General features: G+C 35.5%; 1 protein-coding gene across 1 annotated transcript in view; it reads left to right on the plus strand.

Moving 5' to 3' along the window:
- PTPN22 (protein tyrosine phosphatase non-receptor type 22) overlaps nucleotides 1-19,625 on the plus strand; it is a 59,960-nt gene that overhangs the window by 38,669 nt on the left and 1,666 nt on the right. Inside the window, exons 12-20 of the mRNA XM_040231003.1 lie at nucleotides 2,214-2,290; nucleotides 2,437-3,254; nucleotides 5,691-5,774; nucleotides 5,931-6,040; nucleotides 7,451-7,478; nucleotides 11,981-12,064; nucleotides 12,305-12,417; nucleotides 13,966-13,996; nucleotides 17,509-17,586. Of these exons, the coding sequence (XP_040086937.1) occupies nucleotides 2,214-2,290; nucleotides 2,437-3,254; nucleotides 5,691-5,774; nucleotides 5,931-6,040; nucleotides 7,451-7,478; nucleotides 11,981-12,064; nucleotides 12,305-12,417; nucleotides 13,966-13,996; nucleotides 17,509-17,586 (1,423 nt within the window). The remainder of the gene's footprint in view (nucleotides 1-2,213; nucleotides 2,291-2,436; nucleotides 3,255-5,690; nucleotides 5,775-5,930; nucleotides 6,041-7,450; nucleotides 7,479-11,980; nucleotides 12,065-12,304; nucleotides 12,418-13,965; nucleotides 13,997-17,508; nucleotides 17,587-19,625) is intronic.

Raw genomic sequence — 19,625 nt, forward strand, 5'->3', positions numbered from 1 at the left:
TAGTATTTTATTGAGGACTTTGCATCAATATTCATGAAGAATATTGGTCTGAGGCTTTCTTTTGCTTGTAGCATCTTTGTCTAGTTTTGGTAACAGGGATTTACTGTTCTTATAGGGTGATCGACTTGGCACCTAATTTTTAGGAAGAGTTTGTGCAGGTGTTTATTCTTCCTTAAATGTTTGGTAGAATTCACCAGTGAAGCTGATCCTGGACTTTTCTTTGTTGGGAAAATATTTGATTACTGATTCAGTCTACTCACCAGTTGTAAGTCTATTCAGATTTTGCATTTCTTTCTGAGTCAGTTTTGGTTGATCAAGTATTTTAGGAATTTGTCCATTTAATACAGGTTATACAATTTGTTGGCATACAATTGTTCCTATTATGTATATTTTTTATTTCTATGAAATTGGGCATAATATGCCTACTTTTATTTGTGTAATTTGAGATTTTAGCAATTTTAGTCTTCTCTTTTTTCCTTTGTCCATCTAGTTAAAGGTTTGTGAATTTTTACTGATCTTTTCAAAGGATCAAATTTTGATTTTGTTGCTTTTCTCCATTGTTTTCTTAGTCTCTATTTCATTTATCTCAGTTGTAATCTTTTTTACCTCTAAGAACTGCTTTCACTGTAATCCCGTATATTTTGGTATGATGTATTTTCATTTATTTCTAAGTATTCTCTCATTTCTATTGTGATTTCTCCTTTGACCTGCTAGTTGTTTAACATAGTTTAATTTATACATATGTGTGAATTTTCCAGTTTTTCCTCTGTTATTCATTTCTAGTCTCAATCCATTCTAATTGAAAAAGATACTCTGTATGACTTCTATTTTTTAAAATTTATTAAAGCTTGTTTTGTGGCCTAATATATGGTCTGTCCTAGAGAACATTCCATAAATGTTTGAGAAAAATGTCTGTGTTGCTGCGTAGAGTGTTCTATAAGCATTTGTTAGTTCATATAGGTTTACGTGGTTATCCAAGTCTGTCCTCTATCTCTTTGTTGATCTTCTGATTGTTCTATTCATTATTAAAAGTGGAGTATTAAATTATCTGTATCAGTTTACTAGGCTTACAGTAACAAGTACTGTAAACCAAGGGGGGCTTAGGAGCCACAAAGTCTAAAACCAAGGTGTCATCAAGGCCCTGGTCTCTCAGAGCTCTAAGGGAAGAATTTTCCTTGCCTATTCCTATTTTTTGGTGTTTCCAGAAATCCTTGGTGTTCTTTGGCTTGCAGATACATCGCTCCAGTCTCTGTCTCCATCATCACACCATATTCTCCCTGTGCTTTCTCTTCTTATAAGGACACAAGTCATTGTATTAAGGCCCACTATAATCCAATATGATCTCATCGTAGATTACATCTGCAAAAATCCTATTTCCAAATAAAGTCACATTCACATATTTCAGGGATTAGATTTCAACATATCTTTTTGAGAGTCACAATTAAACCCATTACAAGTGGAATCTTATCACTGCTGACTTTTTAGAAAACAAATCTAAACAGCTCCAAAGGCAGGATATTTTTTACAATTGCTGGTAGCTTGGATTCCATGAGTCACAGTAACAAATTTCATAATGTGATAATTGCTATGAAGAAAATAAAGATTAAGAGTGTTTGCGCAGGTGGGTGGGAGTGTGATTTTAGGTTGAGTGGTCAGGGAAGGTTTCCTTACGTAGGTGACATTTAAGTAGAGAATAATCACTTTAGAAAGAACCAGCCATGCAAAATGTATTGAGCAAGGGTATTTCAATCAGAAAGAATAGTAAAATCTTTGAATTGGAAATGCATTTGGTATACTTAAGGAATGGCAAGAAAACCGGTATAGCTGGAGCACAGAAAGGAAGAAAAAGATGGAGCAAGCATGAGGACATAACATAAAAAGCTGAGATGATGAAATTTCTGAAAGTACAATGTTTTTGAGAATAAAGTTGTATTTTAAGTAAATAACATTTTAAAACTTTCACATATGAAAGATGATGCTAAGCAAATCCTTCTTAATCTCCATAACACTATTTAATCTTTTATTTTGATCCTTTTGATCTCAGTATGTGAACACGTTCTTGCTGCATTCAATATTTTGGAAACTCATATGATTCTTTCATGAATTATTTTAAATCTTTATATTTTCTGAGAAATAACTTTTCCATTTTATGAATGTTAAAATCTATCATGACCATTGCTTCACTAAAAATCAATCTCTCACTTCTCTTGAAGATTCAAGCAAAGGACTCAGTTTTTGAGCAAAATCCCAACATAAAAGCAAAATCTTATTCTCCTAATTTACCAAAAAGGTAAGTATAGTTTTACACAGACAATGTTGTCTAATTGTGTCTGGGAGGAATATCTCATGTTTATATATCATCGTGATGCTGAGAAGAGGATATGGGAAGAGGCCTCTTTGGAATATGGTATCATCATCACTTTCTTTCTGTTTCAGCAACATAAAAGAAGCAAAAGTGATGAACCAACAGAGCAAAGGAAGGATAAGGGTGAAAAGTGCAGAAGCTTCTTCCTTTGACCTCAGCACTTCTGAAATAAATGAAAAGGAAGGGTTAGACATGCACCCTGCTAAACAGAGCAGTTCTTTAGAGTTTTTGGAACTGAACTGTGGTTGTAACAAAAATGCTGACACAACCATGAAATGGGAGACAAAGGTATTCCCAATAGCTGGGGAGCCTCTTCAGAAGCATCAAAGTTTGGACTTGAGTTCCATTTTGTTTGGAGCATATCCTAAATCTAAACCTGTAAATGCGGCAGGAAGATATTCTAATTTAAAGGTGCCAATACTGCGGACCAAATCAACTCCCTTTGAATTGATGCAACAGAGAGACAGCAAAGAGTCGGACATAAAGGGAAATTTTTATTTGGAATCTCAACCACACAATTCTTGTGTTGATCAGGCTCAAAAAGTGATGCATGTTTCTTCAGCAGAAATGAATTTTTCACCATCACATGACTCTAAGCATCAAACGTGCAATGCTGCTAATGCAAAGCAGCATGACTCTGGTGCTTTTAATGAGCATTCTTATATGTCTTTAGTAGAAGATCCTTATTTTTCATCATTGTCTCCAAGTAGTGCTCGTTCTAAGATGTCTTTTGATTTACCTCAGAAGCAAGATGGAAGTGTTTTACCTTGTTCTTCACTGTCAAAATCCTCTACAACCCTCTTTCCTCATTACAGTTCACATGATTCTTTAACACTGACTACTCTGACCAATTTTCCCTCACCACTGAACCAAGAGACAGCAGCAGTAGGTAAGTTATTTTTAAAAGTTAATATGGCATTTTAGATACTTTGTTTCTATAAGATTTGGTTTCATCTCACCTTCCCCCTTATCATTCTCTGCTTGCCTCTTTTTCCTCCTCCTCAAAAAAAAAAAAAAAGAAAGAAAGAAAGAAAGAAAAATTCCATGAAACAAGCAAGAGTAGAGGCAGTCCGATCTAGTACAGGATCTATGCCAGCAGGCGCGCTTCTAAAGGCAGTAATCCTCATTCCTCAATGTGTCTATCAAAAGTTCACAGTTTATCCTTAGCATGCAGAAACAACTTGCAAAAGAACATCAGAAAAGATTCGATCAACAGTACCACATGGTCACTCAGAATTTTTGTTGGAGAACCATGTGGCTATACTAAATTGAACAGATTGCTAAGAATTGAATTCTCTTCCTGCAGGAGTTGGAAGAGAAGGATTTGACTTCCTCTTGTCCTTTTATAGGGGCTTCCTTGGTGGCTCAGACGGTAAGGAATCTGCCTGCAATGCAGGAGAACTCGGTTCAGTCCCTGCATCAGGAAGATCCCCTGGAGAAGAGAATGGCTACTCACTCCAATGTTCTTGCCTGGAGAATTCCAAGAACAGAGGAGTCTGGCAGGCTACAGTCCATGGGGTTGCAAAGAGTCAGACATGACTGAGTGACTAACGCTTTCACTTTCTGTCCTTTTATAATAATTTTATAGATAAGGATATGTGTTCAGTAGTCTGTGTGAGATTTTAATCTTATATAAATCTTTAATTTCATACTTTATCTCTTTTACAATTCTGTATTTTTGCATATTATGCAAAAATTGCTGTGCTAAGTTGCTTAGTCATATCTGACTCTTCGCAACTCTATGGACTGTAGCTCTCCAGACTTCTCTGTCCATGGGATTTTCCAGGTAAGAATACTAGAGTGGGTTGCCATGCCCTCCTCCAGGGGATCTTCCCAACCCAGGGATTGAACCTGTTTCTCTTGTCTCCTGCATTGGCAGGTGGGTTCTTTATCACTATCACCACCTGAAAAGCTCTTAGGCAAAAACAACGTTTAATATTACTGCTGCTGCCACTGCTGCTAAGTCACTTCAGTCGTGTCCGACTCTGTGCGACCCCATAGACGGGGTCTAAATATCCTAGAATATTTAGAATATTCTAAATATTCTATTAGATAATTGTAATAGACGGCAGCACACCAGGCTCCCCCGTCCCTGGGATTCTCCAGATACTGCAGTGCGTTGCCATTTGGTTTGAAAGTAGAAGTAAATATTCTATTAGATAATTGTAATAGTTTGACGTGGAAGAAGATGAAGAAAAGCAAAAACAACAAATTTAACTCTTTTAGGTATATCATCAGAAATTTATATAGAACATTCCACCTAAGTAGGAAATAGAGAAAGCTTTTTCTCTGTGACATCATTTGTAAAGAATCCTCCGGCTAATGTAGTAGACGTGGGTTCAATCCTGGGTCAGGAAGATCACCCGGAGGAGGAAATAGCAACTCGCTCCAGTATTCTTGCTTGAAAAATCCCATGGATAGAGGAGCCTGGCAGGCTACAGTCCCTGGGGTCACAAAGAGTAGGACATGTCAGCGACAGCACCCACACGTGACATTGACTGTAGAGTGTTCCTCAAAAGATACACAGATGCATGGCTTTGCTATAAAAATATTTCATCTGTATCTAGTTCCTTCTTTGATTAGAAGGAAAGGTTATATACTTTGATCTTGTTTTATGATTTAAAGAAATTTTATTTTTCTAGATATCCACAATACCTTAAACTTGTCTGAGTGCCAACTTTGGAAACCAAATCTTTTTCAAGGAGTGTAGCAACACTGACATGTGTGCCATCTGGTGGCAATTTCTCGTAACAGCAAATTCTATAAAAATTCTGAATACATCTATAGAAATATATTAACAGAAAACCTCGTTATACCATTGTTTTGTAAAAAGGAAAATGTCAAAATTCTTAATTCTATAAAAATGAAGAAGAAATACTAAAATCTTTATGATTTTACCTCCTCTGTACTTGAATCTGGCATGTTAAGGCGCTTCATGATGCTGTATTGTATATTCTATGTAAAACAAAGGGCAAAAGTTATGCAGAAGACAATTCAAAGCTTCCTAAATTAATATTAAAATTTTAATTATGTTAACTGATACTCAGCAACTTAATTAAAATATCCTTGGGCTTTTAAAAGAAGTAAATTTTGAAGAATAAAAAAAAAACCTGGGTTTACAACTTAGGATGAGAGAATTTATGTTGCTTTTTCCATGACTGAACAGATACCAGCTTATACATCTTAGTGATGTTTGACATAATTTGTATCAAGATTAGAATATAAGAATTTTTTTTGGATTTTTGAGTGAACAGATACCAGCTTAAATATCTTTTAAAAATCTTTGAATTTTTCTAATTAAAAATTGTGATTATATTTTTGATAGCAACTTCTCCAAGGATAGATGATGAAATCCCTCCTCCACTTCCTGAACGGACACCTGAATCTTTTATTGTAGTAGAGGAAGCCGGTGAGTACAGTTCAGTAAGTGTAAAGTAAAGTGTGGATTAACTAGATTATTTCTCGGGTCCTTTCAGTATTCTGGGTGCCATTGCTGAGTAACATTTGCCCTTTAAAATTACAATACTCCTAAGAATTGAATCATATTTGTTTATTTATGTTACAGGAGAACTCCCACAGGGTGTTCCCAAATCTTCATCTTCACCTGTGAAGGTAAAAATTGGAACATCACTAGAATGTAGTGGAACATCTGAATCAAAGAAATCTGATGATTTGGTAAGACTTAGACCAAGCAAGGTCAATAACTATTTTTTCTGACTCTACTCACTAAGATTCAACAGACTGTGGTCTATTCTTTATATATTTTTAACATCTATCACTTAGTAAATGTTGAGCGAATACTTTTTATAAAACAATGTGGTAGAGAATGTAGGGATTAAAAAGATATGTGTAATATACAGTTATTGTCTTTAAGAAATTTGAAGTTTAGCAGTAGAGATATAGCATGTGCATACAAAGTCTATTTCTGTCTGTATTTATTGTAACAAGACAAATATAATCAACGCCATATGAAAGCTCTTAAGCTTTGAAAGAGTGAGAGATCCCTTCAGGTTGGAAGTGATCAAGGAAGATTTAGTGAAAGAGTAAACATTTGACCTTATTCATAAAGCATAATCAAGGCAAAAATAATTGTTTCATAAGTAGATTGCTTGTTCATAGTAGTCATGTGGTAGGCAGTTTCTTGTTAGCTCTGATACCATATTATAGAGAGCAGTTTTTGAAAAATAACAGATGTCTATATTATTTAATATAAACCTTCTGGAATTATGTTCTCTGCTTCTAGAAGAAAAACTTACACTTTCAACAATCTGTTATGAATTTGTGTACAATTCTATGATGAACCAACTATCTTAACCTTTCAGAGATCAGAAGAGTAATTATCTAAAACATTTAAACATGTCTACAGTTACAGTGGTGGTAAAAATATTCTCCACCTTTTAAATTACACTTTTAATGTACTAGTAACTGTTACTGTTCGGAGAAGGCGATGGCACCCCACTCCAGTACTCCTGCCTGGAAAATCCCATGGACAGAGGAGCCTGGTGGGCTGCAGTCTATGGGGTTGCAAACAGTCGGACACGACTGAATGACTTCACTTTCACTTTTCACTTTCATGCATTGGAGAAGGAAATGGCAACCCACTCCAGTGTTCTTGCCTGTAGAATCCCAGGGACGGGGGAGCCTGGTGGGCTGCCGTCTATGGGGTCACACAGAGTCGGACACGATTGAAACGACTTAGCAGCAGCAGCAGCAGCAACTGTTACTGTTACTGCTAATGGTCTTTATCTTAACAAGTCCTAGGGCAAAGAACAATACCTCTATTCCAGCATCATGAAGTCATTTCAATTGCAACAACCTAACCTTAAATTTTCAGGGAAATGTTCTCAGTAGGAGGAAATAAGTATAGAAAGGATCAATTTAGAATCAATATTCATGACATATAAAAAAATCACTGTAAGAATAGATGATTTTTCACAATTCATTCAGCATATTTATAAATTAGGAAAAATAGGGAAAACATGACTCTATTGGTATATGAAATATAATTTTTTTTAAATGCTATTTATTGCCTAGAGTTTGTAGATTTGTGTACATGTTGTTCTTTCATTTTTTTTTTTCTTCCAGAGTGTAAAACCCCAGAGTCCAAAATCAGGTAAAACATTATTTTCCTTGCTTTAGGTGACATTTAGCCGTAAGAATTTGTCCTGCCAAGAATGGCTCATTAAGGTTAGAGTAATTCACCTCAGGAGATGGCATGGTTTCCATAATAGCTTCCACTACTCATTGATTTACTTCTGGTTTTCCTAGGGTAGTAGTTTTGTTTTGTGAAGGGTAAGAGGAAAACAGGATTTTAGAATTCTCCTTGATATACAACCCAACTATTTCGGATACAACTTCTTAAAACTTTGCAGCAGTTCCATTTTACTGGTTTTATCATTGTTAACATTGTCATTCTGAAAAACTATTTCTGACCACTTAGGTTTTTAACTTGCTGTTGCTTCTCTAGTACTTCCTTACTTGTTTTATACAATGAACACCACCACCAGCCAACAGTTATTGAACCCTGATAGGTATTTTACATATATTAAGACAGGTAGTAGTTACCCTTAACATATTTATTCATATTAACATATTATTCAAATACATAAATAAGTAGTATAACATAGACGTTAAAAAGCATGGGCTTTGGAGTCAGGTAGACTTTCATTCAAAATCCCCAGGCCTAGCAATAGTTATCAAAATCTATGACCTTGTTTAAGTTATATATTGCTGTTGTTCAGTTGCTAAGTTATGTCCAACTCTTTGCGACTCTATGGAATGTGATTTTTCTCACTGATAAAATAAGGATAATAGAACTTCCCTTCTAAGGATTTTTGTGAGGATTTAGTGAGATAAAATAAGTATAAAGCTTTTAGCACAGTGGTTATCAAATAAGTTCTCATTAAATGTTATCAGGGAATCCCCTCATTAAATGTTACCTATTATAATTATTAGGTAATTATTAAATGAACATTTTAAGTTCTGTGTGCCTTATCCAATGTTAGAATAGGCAGGATATATAAGAAAGAGCATTTGCTTAATGATTACAGTGTTAGTCGCTCAGTTGAGACCGACTCTTGTGACCCCATGGGCTGTAGTCCACCAGGCTCCTCTGTCCATGGGATTCTTCAGGCAAGAAGACTGGAGTGGGCTGCTTAATGATTATATATGTACTCAAATTGGGTAGACAAAATTAATACTCATTGCAACTATTAAGTTATAATCTATATGGCACTGATTCTAATCACCAGGAGTCTGGAAAAACAAAAGGCATCATTGGAGTGGTTGGAGAAGGTTTCATTGAGTAGAGAAAAGAAATTGAAAATTATTGATAGAAGAAAAAAAGAGTGAATTCTAGGAGCAGGGATCAGAGTAACAGTGACTCAAAGGTAAAAATAAGCATGATGGGTACAGATCATAAACTGTAAGGAAACTGTAATTTAATTGCAACAGAGATTCTATTTTAGGGAAATAAGGAAAATAAATTTGGATAGATAATGTGGGAAAGTTCTGAAGGACTTAAAGGATATGCAGATGAAATACCCAGAACAAATCTATATATGAAGAAAGCAGATTTGTGGTTGCCATTCTAATCTGGGGCTAATGGGAAGTGATTACTAAATGGGTGTGTAGTTTCTTTTCAGGAAGATTAAAATTTTGTAACCAGACTGCGGTGATATTTGCACATCAATGTGAATGTACTAAATGTCATTAATGGCAAATATTGTTATGTGTATTTTATCACACAAAATTTGGCAGAAAAATTTAGATTTAATAAGTAATAAGCACTGTAGCTTATCAGGGGAGCATTAAGGTAAAACTGGTATTTTGGGAAGGTATTTGGCAGGATATTGTTATCTGAAAGTTATAGTTCTCATAATACTTCCTAAAATCAAACCCACTCCATGATTCTTGCCAGAAAAATCCCATGGACAGAGAATCCTGGTGGGCTACTGTCCATGGGATTACAAAAGAGTCAGACACAACTTAGCAACTAAATAACAACAGATATTACTCAATTGTTAAAGAATTAAATATTGTCATTTGAATACAAAAAATACTTCCTAAAATCAAACTGGAAGGTGATAAGCTACTTTATAGTAGTTATCAAATATTTATTAAATGCCTACTCTTTGCCAGTGATTGTATTTGATGATGGAAGTACTGCATTGATATTTAATTTTTGCATATTACCCAGGAAACAAGCAATAAACAAGAGAACTTGCTTTATAGATAAGTCTTGAGACCTAAAAAACCCAATGACCAAAAGACAGATAAAACTCTAGCACTTAACAATGTATTCATTTTCAAAAGACATTAATAAAGTATATAATTGTACTTAGTGCTGTACAAAGGAGTACGTCAAGGCTGTATATTGTTACCCTGCTTATTTAACTTATATGCAGAGTACATCATGAGAAACACTGGACTGGAAAAAGCACAAGCTGGAATTAAGATTGCCAGGAGAAATATCAATCACCTCAGATATGCAGATGACACCACTCTTATGGCAGAAAGTGAAGAGGAGCTAAAAAGCCTCTTGATGAAAGTGAAAGAGGAGAGCGAAAAAGTTGGCTTAAAGCTCAACATTCAGAAAATGAAGATCATGGCATCTGGTCCCATCACTTCATGGGAAATAGATGGGGAAACAGTGCAAACAGTGTCAGACTTTATTTTTTTGGGCTCCAAAATCACTGCAGATGGTGACTGCAGCCATGAAATTAAAAGATGCTTACTCCTTGGAAGGAAAGCTATGATCAACCTAGATAGTATATTCAAAAGCAGAGACATTACTTTGCCGACTAAGGTCCGTCTAGTCTAGGCTATGGTTTTCCCAGTGGTCATGTATGGATGTGAGAGTTGGACTGTGAAGTAGGCTGAGCTCGATAGAATTGATGCTTTTGAAGTGTGGTGTTGGAGAAGACTCTTGAGAGTCCCTTGGACTGCAAGGAGATCCAAACAGTTCATTCTGAAGGAGATCAACCCTGGAATTTCTTTGGAAGGAATGATGCTAAAGCTGAAGCTCCAGTACTTTGGCCACCTCATGCGAAGAGTTGACTCATTGGAAAAGACTCTGATGCTGGGAGGGATTGGGGGCAGGAGGAGAAGGGGATGACAGAGGATGAGATGGCTGGATGGCATCACTGACTCGATGGACGTGAGTTTGAGTGAACTCCAGGAGATGGTGATGGACAGGGAGGCCTGGCGTCGGACACGACTGAGCGACTGAACTGAACTGAACTGAGTGCTGTACAATGAGGAGCATACAACAATAGAACACCATTTGTATCTTTAGGACTTATGTTGTGAGAAAACAGCTCCATTATTTAAAATTCTTTATCACGGAAATGGGCTTTCAGGTGGCTAAGTGGTAAAGAATCTGTCTAATGCAGGAGTCACAGGTTTAATCCCTGGGTCAGGAAGATCCTTTGGAGAAGGAAACAGCAACCCACTCCAGTACTCTTGCCTGGGAAATTCCACAGAGGAGCCTGGTGGGCTACAGTCCATGGGGTCCCAAAGAGTCGGACACAACTTAGCAACTAAACAACAACAATCAAATCACAGAAATATTCAAACATACATTTAAACCTACCATAATAGCATTAATCACACTAATAAAATTAATAATTGCTTAATATTATCTTAATATCCAGACTTTGTTCATTTTCTTGAATTGTCTCAAGCATGTCTTTTTTTTTTTTTTTCTAAACAATGTTTTACAGTTGATTTATCTGAAGCTGGATTCAAAGTCTACATCTTGCATTTGTTTTACATGTGTGTTAAGCCTTTTAAAGTTTGTAACAGTTCTTTTTTTATGTTCTCTCCTGCCATTTATTTGTTGAAGGTAATGTCCTTAAGACTGTTAATATTCCAAATTTGGCTGTTTGTATCCTCATGGTTTTATTTAACACCTTCCTCTATCTCTAGGATTCCCTGCAAAATTACAGTAAGACTAGAAGCTTGATTAAAGTCAGGTTCAAATTCTTTGGAAGAGTACTTTTATAAGTTAGCTATTAAATTTGTGATAAAGCATAGGTTCACTGACTAAAGAGCTACAATAACAAAAATTTTGAGGCTCCAGTCATTGTTCAGATAATTTTTATTTGGGTGTTACAGGTTAATATTGAAAAATTGGAAAAATAATATAAAACCAAAAAGGGATTTTTAGAAATACTTTTTATTGGAGCTTAGTTGATTTACAGTGTTGTTAGTTTCAGGTGTACAGCAAAGTGAATTAGTTATACACCAAAGTGAATCAGTTATACATATACAGACATCCACTCTTTTTTAGATTCTTTTCCCATATTGGCCATTATAGAGTATTGGGGAGATTTCCTTGTGCTACACAGTAGGTTCTTATTAGTTATCTATTTTATATCAGTGTGTATATATAAGTCCAAATCTCCCAATTTATCCCTTCCCTCTTCCCCTTTAGTGACCATAAATTTGTTCTCTACATCTGTAACTCTATTTCTGTTTTGTGAATAAGTTCATTTGTACCATTTTGTTTTTGATTCCACAAATAAGCAATATCATACATTTGTCTCAAAAAATGAGCTTAACTTAGGACTTTCAATTGATAGGGTTTTTTTTTGTATACTCTTTTTTTCATAGATCTACAACAAGATCGTTCTTCTTCCCCACCACCTCCACTGCCAGAGAGAACCTTAGAGTCCTTCCTTCTTGCTGATGAAGATTGTAAGTGACAGCACTCTCTCTCAAAATTTATAGAAAAATGAGACCATTAAAGGTTAACAATAAAATAGGACCTAAATGGAAAAGGTACAAAGAATGATAAGATAAAGATAATAAATTTTAAAAATGCACAATCTACTACAAAAATAATGTACAGAAAAATCAAGCTAAGAATTACTGAATATATACCTGTATGTATCTGAAGTCTTAAGAAGCTATGCAACAAAACATTTTGTTTTTTAGGTATACAGGCTCAACCTGTAGAGACTTGTTCTAGCTGTCCTAACACCATGGAAAATTCAACATCTTCAAAACAGACACTGAAACCTCCTGGAAAGAATTTTACAAGGAGTAAGGTAAAAAAGATAGGAATTTATGGGAATATGCCAGAGGTGTCCTAACCCTTGTCACTCCAAGCCTCCAGCACTCAGATGAAAAAATTAGACTAAATATCTTCACTAATATTGATTGTTAGTCTCACAGCAATCAAAATTAATAGAGGGAAACCAAAAATTAAAAAAAAAAACAACTTAGAGCATGACCCTCAAAACTATCAACTTCTTTCCCCCTGAAACTAGACAAAACTGATTTCAAAGTTTATATGTGCAGGGAAAGAACAAGAATAGTCAGGAAACAGCAAAAAAGAAAAAAAAAAAAAAGCAGTGAAAGAAGGGTAGTCTTATCAGATATATTAAAATATTATAAAGCCCAAATAATTAAAATGGTGTGATATTGGTTTATGAAAAGAAACATACACCAACAGAGCAGAAGAAAAAGATGGAGAACAAAGATGAGAGCATTTTCACTAGGATATTGTGAATTACAAATAATCTATATTTAAAAATCTAAATAAAATTTTTCAAAAAGGAATTTAAAAATATCTATTATATAGAAGATTACATCTCTGTTAAGTGTTAGAAAAATAGAAATGCCATAAAGGACATCTAAATGTCCTTGAAAAGAGTACAGTCAATTATTAGAATATAATACCTATATGAGAAATAAAATGAAAATTAATCAAAAAAATAATATAGTGTGGGACAGAGTGAAAAACATACACCCTGAGGAAATGTGAAGGAAAGAAGAGATCTGGGTAGATTTTTAGAAGAGATAAGTTAGAGACTCCACCACCAAGGAGGCAGAAGATATAGGTTTGCTTAAAGGAGGGAGAAGGAAGTAGCATGGTTAACAGTATGAAGAGAATCTTAGTAAATCGAGTACAGAATATGACTGGCAAATTTTTTTGACTAGAATGGGAATGGCAATGTATCACAGCTATCTTCAGAAGCCACTGTGGGTCCTGGAATGGTCACTTAATAAAGAAGAGAAGTAGGGACTTCCTAGCTGGTCCAGTGGTTAAGACATGGAGGTTAAGACCTGCAGGGGACCCGGGTTCCATCCCTGGTCTGGGAAGATTCCATATGCTGAGGGGCAGTTAAGCCTGTGTTCCTACCACAGCTACGGCGCCAGCACTCTAGAGCCCATGAGCTGCAACTACTGAGTCTGTGTGCCTAGAGCCCATGCTTCCAAACAAGAGAAGCCCCCGCAGTGAGAAGCCCATGCACCACGACTAGAGACAGCTGTCACGCAGCAAATGAAGATCCAGTGCAGCCACATAAATTAATAAATCAGTACATAAAATAGATTAAAAAATAAAGAAGAAAAGTAGAAACTCCATCTTTTTTCATGACAGAATAATAGTATTATTTCTAAACAGCAAGATAAGACAAGTAGAGACTTGGCACTGAGTTAAAAATGGCATGATAGAAAAATAATTTTGTGTGTTTTGATATCCATTTTTAAAGAAATTAATCCTCTTGACTGAAGTCTATATTTCTAGTTGATTAAAGTATTTGGATTTCACAGGGAAAAAACTAACCTTTTCCTTTTCTTCATTTTTGTAGAGTTTGAAAATTTTACGAAACGTGAAAAAGAGTAAGTTACTTATTTTTAGAATATATATACCACTTTCTGCAATGTGGGAGACCCAGGTTCGATCCCTGGGTGGGGAAGATCTCCTGGAGAATGAAATGGCACCCACTCCAGCATTCTTGCCTGGAAAATTCCATGGACTGAGGAGACTGGTAGGCTACAGTCCATGGGGTTGCGAAGAGTCAGACATGACTGAGCTACTTCACTTTCTTTCACTTCACATACCACTTTCAGTATATGTAATTTTTCCTTATATAACCACTGGGAAAATAATTAACAGTATTATTCCTAAACAGAACTTTGCTAAGGGCCTATATATCAGAACAGTCACCTCCAGGCCTTGCACTGTTGTTAGGCTCCACAATGCTAAAATACTGGGTAGGGAGTAAGGGGAGGGAAAAGTTTCTGTGTGATTCACAGGAATAACAGTATGATGTTTGGCACTTTCTACACATCCTAAAATGCTGTCATTACTGTATTATTTAAAACTCCCAGCCGTCTAACCTCAGATGTATTTTCTTTGAAAGTAGTCACAGCAAAGCATATTGTGAAACAAATGTGTTGATTTAATGAAATAAGCAAAGTATTGACACATTTCCATTTTTACCAAATATTATTAGCAATAAAAGTCTGTTGCTTACTGTTTTTCCTATATTGTAATGAAAACAAAACCCTGACTCCTGAAACTATGGGAAACTGGTTATCTTCAAAATCCTGTTTATAACTACAAAGTATATGGTGGTATATTTTTTACAAACTTGATCCACCGGGTTAATCATCAAGGATTCAACAGCTATACTGGTATTGTGGGGAGGGTCAAAGAGCACTGAAAAACTTGGATATAAGGTGTTAGCGAAGTAAGAAGGTTTATAGCTGAATATTACTCTTCTGAGTTTTCACTCTATCTCCCTGTCCATAAGCTTGTGCTAGTCTGCTTTTATTGCTACCACACTTGATCTCTGAAGTGAACTAATTTCCTACCTATAATAAAGCATGATTGGAAAATATACTCTTTCCTCTAAAGTCAGTCAAAAGTGAATTTAAACATTTCAAGAGGAAATTATAGTATGAAAGTGTTAGTTGCTTAGTTGTGTCCAACTCTTTTCAATCTCATGGACTGTAGCCAGGCTCCTCTGTCCATGGGATTCTCTAGGCAAGAGTGGGTTCCCTTCTCCAGTAGAGCTTCCTGCCCCAGGGATCAAACCTGGATCTCCTGCATTGCAGGCAAATTCAGGAAAGCATGATTGGAAAATAGAGTCTTTCTTCTGAAGTCAGTCAAAAGAGAATTAAAACATTTCAAGAGCAAATTATAGAAGAAAACATAAGAAATAAAATGGCAAAAAGCAAAAACATACGTAAATTTAACAGTTAGCCAAAGATTGATTTGATTAGCTTAGCTTACGAAACATTGTTTTTTACAATGCAGGAGACCTGGGTTCGATCCCTGGGTCAGGAATATCCCCTGGAGAAGGAAATGGCAACCCACTCCAGTACTCTTTCCTGAAAAATCCCATGGACAGAGAAGCCTGGTAGGCTACAATCCATGGGGTCACAGAGAGTTGGACATTACTGAGTGACCTCACTTTCATGAAACATCATTTTCTTTCTCTTAAAAAAAGCAGAAAATAAACCCTTATAGGTCATGTTAATGACCCAAAAGGAAGTCACAGAAGAGTTTCAGACAGATATGTTACAAAATCTGTTTTTTGAAAAGATCTTATGGCTGCTGGTGACAAGAGTTGAAGATGTCAGCTATGACATCCAATGCTACTTTTGGTGAGAAACTTTAGTTGCTGAGAAATCCTTTACTTACAAGTGACAGAAAACCCAACTTGAGCTAGTTTAAGCAGAAAAGAGGAATTTATTGACTTATGACCAAGAGTTCAAATGATATAGTTAGGGCCTAATCTCTTATTCCATATCTCCCAACTTTGTTTCTGTCTGTTAGAATACTCAGGCAGGCTTTTACCATGTGATTTCAGGCTTATAATGAAAAAAATGAGCTCCTTCCTGGTTGCTCAAGCCACAGCTTGATGGATGACTAGTGTTGTTAGGCCTGCTTGTCTTGGCTAAACCTAAACCAATTATCGCCAGTATATTTAATGCTTGGATTAAGAGGATAGTGTCATGCCTAATATTTAACAATTGTTACCCATGGACGCTGACCAATAGAGAATGAGGTCAGATCCAAACAACTGGTGACCATGGCAAAGTACCAACTGACAGCCCTGGTCATAAATCAGCTCTTTGATCTATGGGTAGATCAGCACCACAAGAGATATGGGAGGTGAACACTGGAAAGCAGTGATTTCTTAAAGTAAAATTCGATTATCAGAAGAAGGAATTAATGCTGGGCAGGAAGCATAAAAGTATCCATGACTAGCTATAAGCAAAATAGTAGTTCACTATATATATGCAAAATTTTTGTCTCCAGTTATAAAACGCCAGTTTTCCCTTTTGGGACAATTGTTTTCTTTCTGAAGGATGTATACAACTCTCAGCTCATGTGCAATATAGGGATGATAGCTATCTCCTGAACTTTCTCACCTTCACCCACTTGTTATCCATGTCTCTATCATCAGTGGCTAGCCTAATTCTTAGCACTAGTAGGTATTCAATAAATATTTTACTTGAATCTGACTGAAATTCATGATATACTCTAGTGATTCATACTGATGTAGCTCCAGGAAGTGTGAGGGCTTTCCAGAATTTTTGTGTGTACAAACATATATGCAGTCCTCACACTATATTCTGATAATGATGAGAACAAATAAAGGTGTATATTTAGCGATTTCTCCCCAATTATGTACTGTTTCCTAGAAAGTTCATACAAGCCTAAAATTATCTTTTTTTGGTGATAAAACAGTACTTGTGCAAAATATGGACCATGTTTTCATTGGATTGTTTTCAGAATTGGGTAGATATTGATATATGAATATATTAAGGTGATAGGAAGAGAAATGTATTTTTAAGTCTGCCTATATGGAGCTAAAATAGCAAAACAAAGCAACATAACAGTGCTTTTTGTAAGATTCTGGACCTAACTATAAACATCCATAATAGGAAAAATGTTGGTTGTGTGAATAAAGATATTCCAGAGTAGAGGATGGTGGAAGAAAAACTACAGACTTGCCATGGATGAGCTAATGTGGAGAACAAATTATTTAAAAATGTACTTAAGAGTGATCAGAATGTAAAGTAAGATGCAGTTGAAGACCAAAACGTAAACCCCATAAAAAGTAGTTTCACAATAAAATAGATCATATCCTTGAATCTTTTGGTGATTCTCTTTCGTGTTGGGTTTACCATATGATGTTTGCAAAGAAAACTTAACAAAAATGCACACAAAAATGAGAAAATTATAATATGAACTCATTTGTAAGCATTTATATTTTGTTACATGTGATGTTTATCTAGAAGTATTAACTAATTTGTTGGAAACATTTAATCTCAACAGTTATGTGGTCTGAGTCTATATTCATTCTTTCTCTTACGATTTTTTCTTTTGATTCTAGGTATCTGTAATTCTTCCCCACCAAACAAGCCTGCACAGACTGTTCAGTCAAATAACTCCAGCTCCTTTTTGAATTTTGGTATGTGTGTTACTTTCCAGTAGAGTTAAAAAAATGTTTACCTTAATTATTCATTTGCAGTATAAGAGATACAACATTAATATGATTTAAGGTTACATGTAAAGTCCTTATGTTTATATTCTTTTTCATGCCATTTATCTTTTTATTTTCAGTTCCTCTTACATGTTACATAGGCCTGAATTGCCTAGCATATGTGGAAAATAAAACTAGGTATCAAATGAACATGTTGGCATGTAATAAATGAATGTGAAAGCCACATGCAGAAATTCTGAAATACTATTAATACACTAATTCATATCTAAGCAAAGTTATAAGAAATATGCAAGTGTGATGAAAAGAACAGATGATGCTACTATCTAATCTTATTAAAACTCATTCAACAGTAGAAGGTGAAGCACAATTCTGAGAGTTTAAAGGAACTGTTTGCCCAGTTGCTCTTTAATATAAACTATAAATTTAAAATAATTTTATATTAAGCATCTACTATTTATATAACATGAATTCATACTATTTAAGGTAGTATTATATATACTATATAGTTTTTTTGTAAGATATATAGTAAATGGTATAGGATATTACTACTAAAAATTATTAACCAAAAAACAGACCCCCTGAAAAGGTCTGGGGGACCTCCAGTAGTCCCAGGGACCACCCCCTGAGGAACTGTTGCTCCATGGTATTGTCCTTATCTGAATGATCAAAACTGTTGCAGCCGCATTCTTACTATAGGTGGCGAGAAGAGAGAAAAATGTTGAAGAGGTGTGGCCTCCTCTTCAGGACTTATGGCACTATCCTGGAAGAGGCAACACTATGCTATGCATGTGCTACATCCAAACTATAAAAGACACCCAGAAAATGCAATAACACTGGGCAGATAAGTTTCCCATATACTATTCTATTCCTCAAGAAGAAACAAAGAAAAATTTGGGTGGACAGGTAGCAATCTCTACTACAATTGGGGTTATGGTCCTTATTTCACCAAGGCAAAGTATTTAACTAGAATCTCTGGATCTGTTTCTTGTGTTTTAAAATTTTTACTTGGATTACATTAACTCTAAGGTTTAATATGTTATATTTAGAAAAAAGTTATTATTCTTATTAAATCATTTAGTTATAAAGTTCATATAGGATATTCTATAACCTATGAAAAAAGCAATAAACTTTGCCTGAAACATAAATGTTCCTTGCTTTCTTCTTTTCTCTCAATCAGACACATCACTTGAATAGCTCATGGCCTGTCTAACTTTACAAGGGCTTAATGAAGAGCTGACTCATTGGAAAAGACCCTGATGCTAGGAAAGACTGAGGATGGGAGGAGAAGGGGGTGACAGAGCATGAGATAGTTGGATGGCATCACCAATTCAAAGGACATCAGTTTGAGCAAGCTCTGGGAGATAGTGAAGGAGGGGGAAGCCTGGCTTGCTGCAGTCCACCAGGTGGCAAAGAGTCAAATATGAATTAGCTACTGAAAGCAACAATGGGCTGAGTTGCTCTGTGGCATGTGGGATCTTCCCGGATCAGGGATCGAACGCATGTCTCCTGCATTGGCAGGCAGATTCCTTACCACTGAGCCACCAAGGAAGCCCTCCATCAATTGTCTTATTGTCATACACCAGCAACTATTTATACAGCATTTACACTATATAAGGTATTATAAGTAATCTAGAGATGATGCCATTCCTTTCTCCAGGGGATCTTCCCGACCCAGGGATCAAACATGGGTCTCCTGCATTGCAGGCAGTGCTGTATTATATATTTGAAATCTGTTAAAAGAAAAATCTTAAATCAAAGAGAAAAATCTTAAAAACTCATCAAACAAACAAGATGGTGATGATGTGAGGGGATGGAGGTGTTAACCTTAATGTGCTAATCACTTCACAATATTTATGTGTATCAAATCATATACCTCAAATGTACATATGTCACATGTAAACATACATATGTCAATATTATCTCAATATTGGAGAAAAAAATACTGATCACTAAAGGCTATTATAACTATCTAATTATTACCATTATTAAATTTGTAAGTGTTCCAC

The sequence above is a fragment of the Oryx dammah genome, unplaced genomic scaffold, assembly GCF_014754425.2.
Source record: "Oryx dammah isolate SB20612 unplaced genomic scaffold, SCBI_Odam_1.1 HiC_scaffold_28, whole genome shotgun sequence".
In the NCBI taxonomy this organism is placed as follows: Eukaryota; Metazoa; Chordata; class Mammalia; order Artiodactyla; family Bovidae; genus Oryx; species Oryx dammah.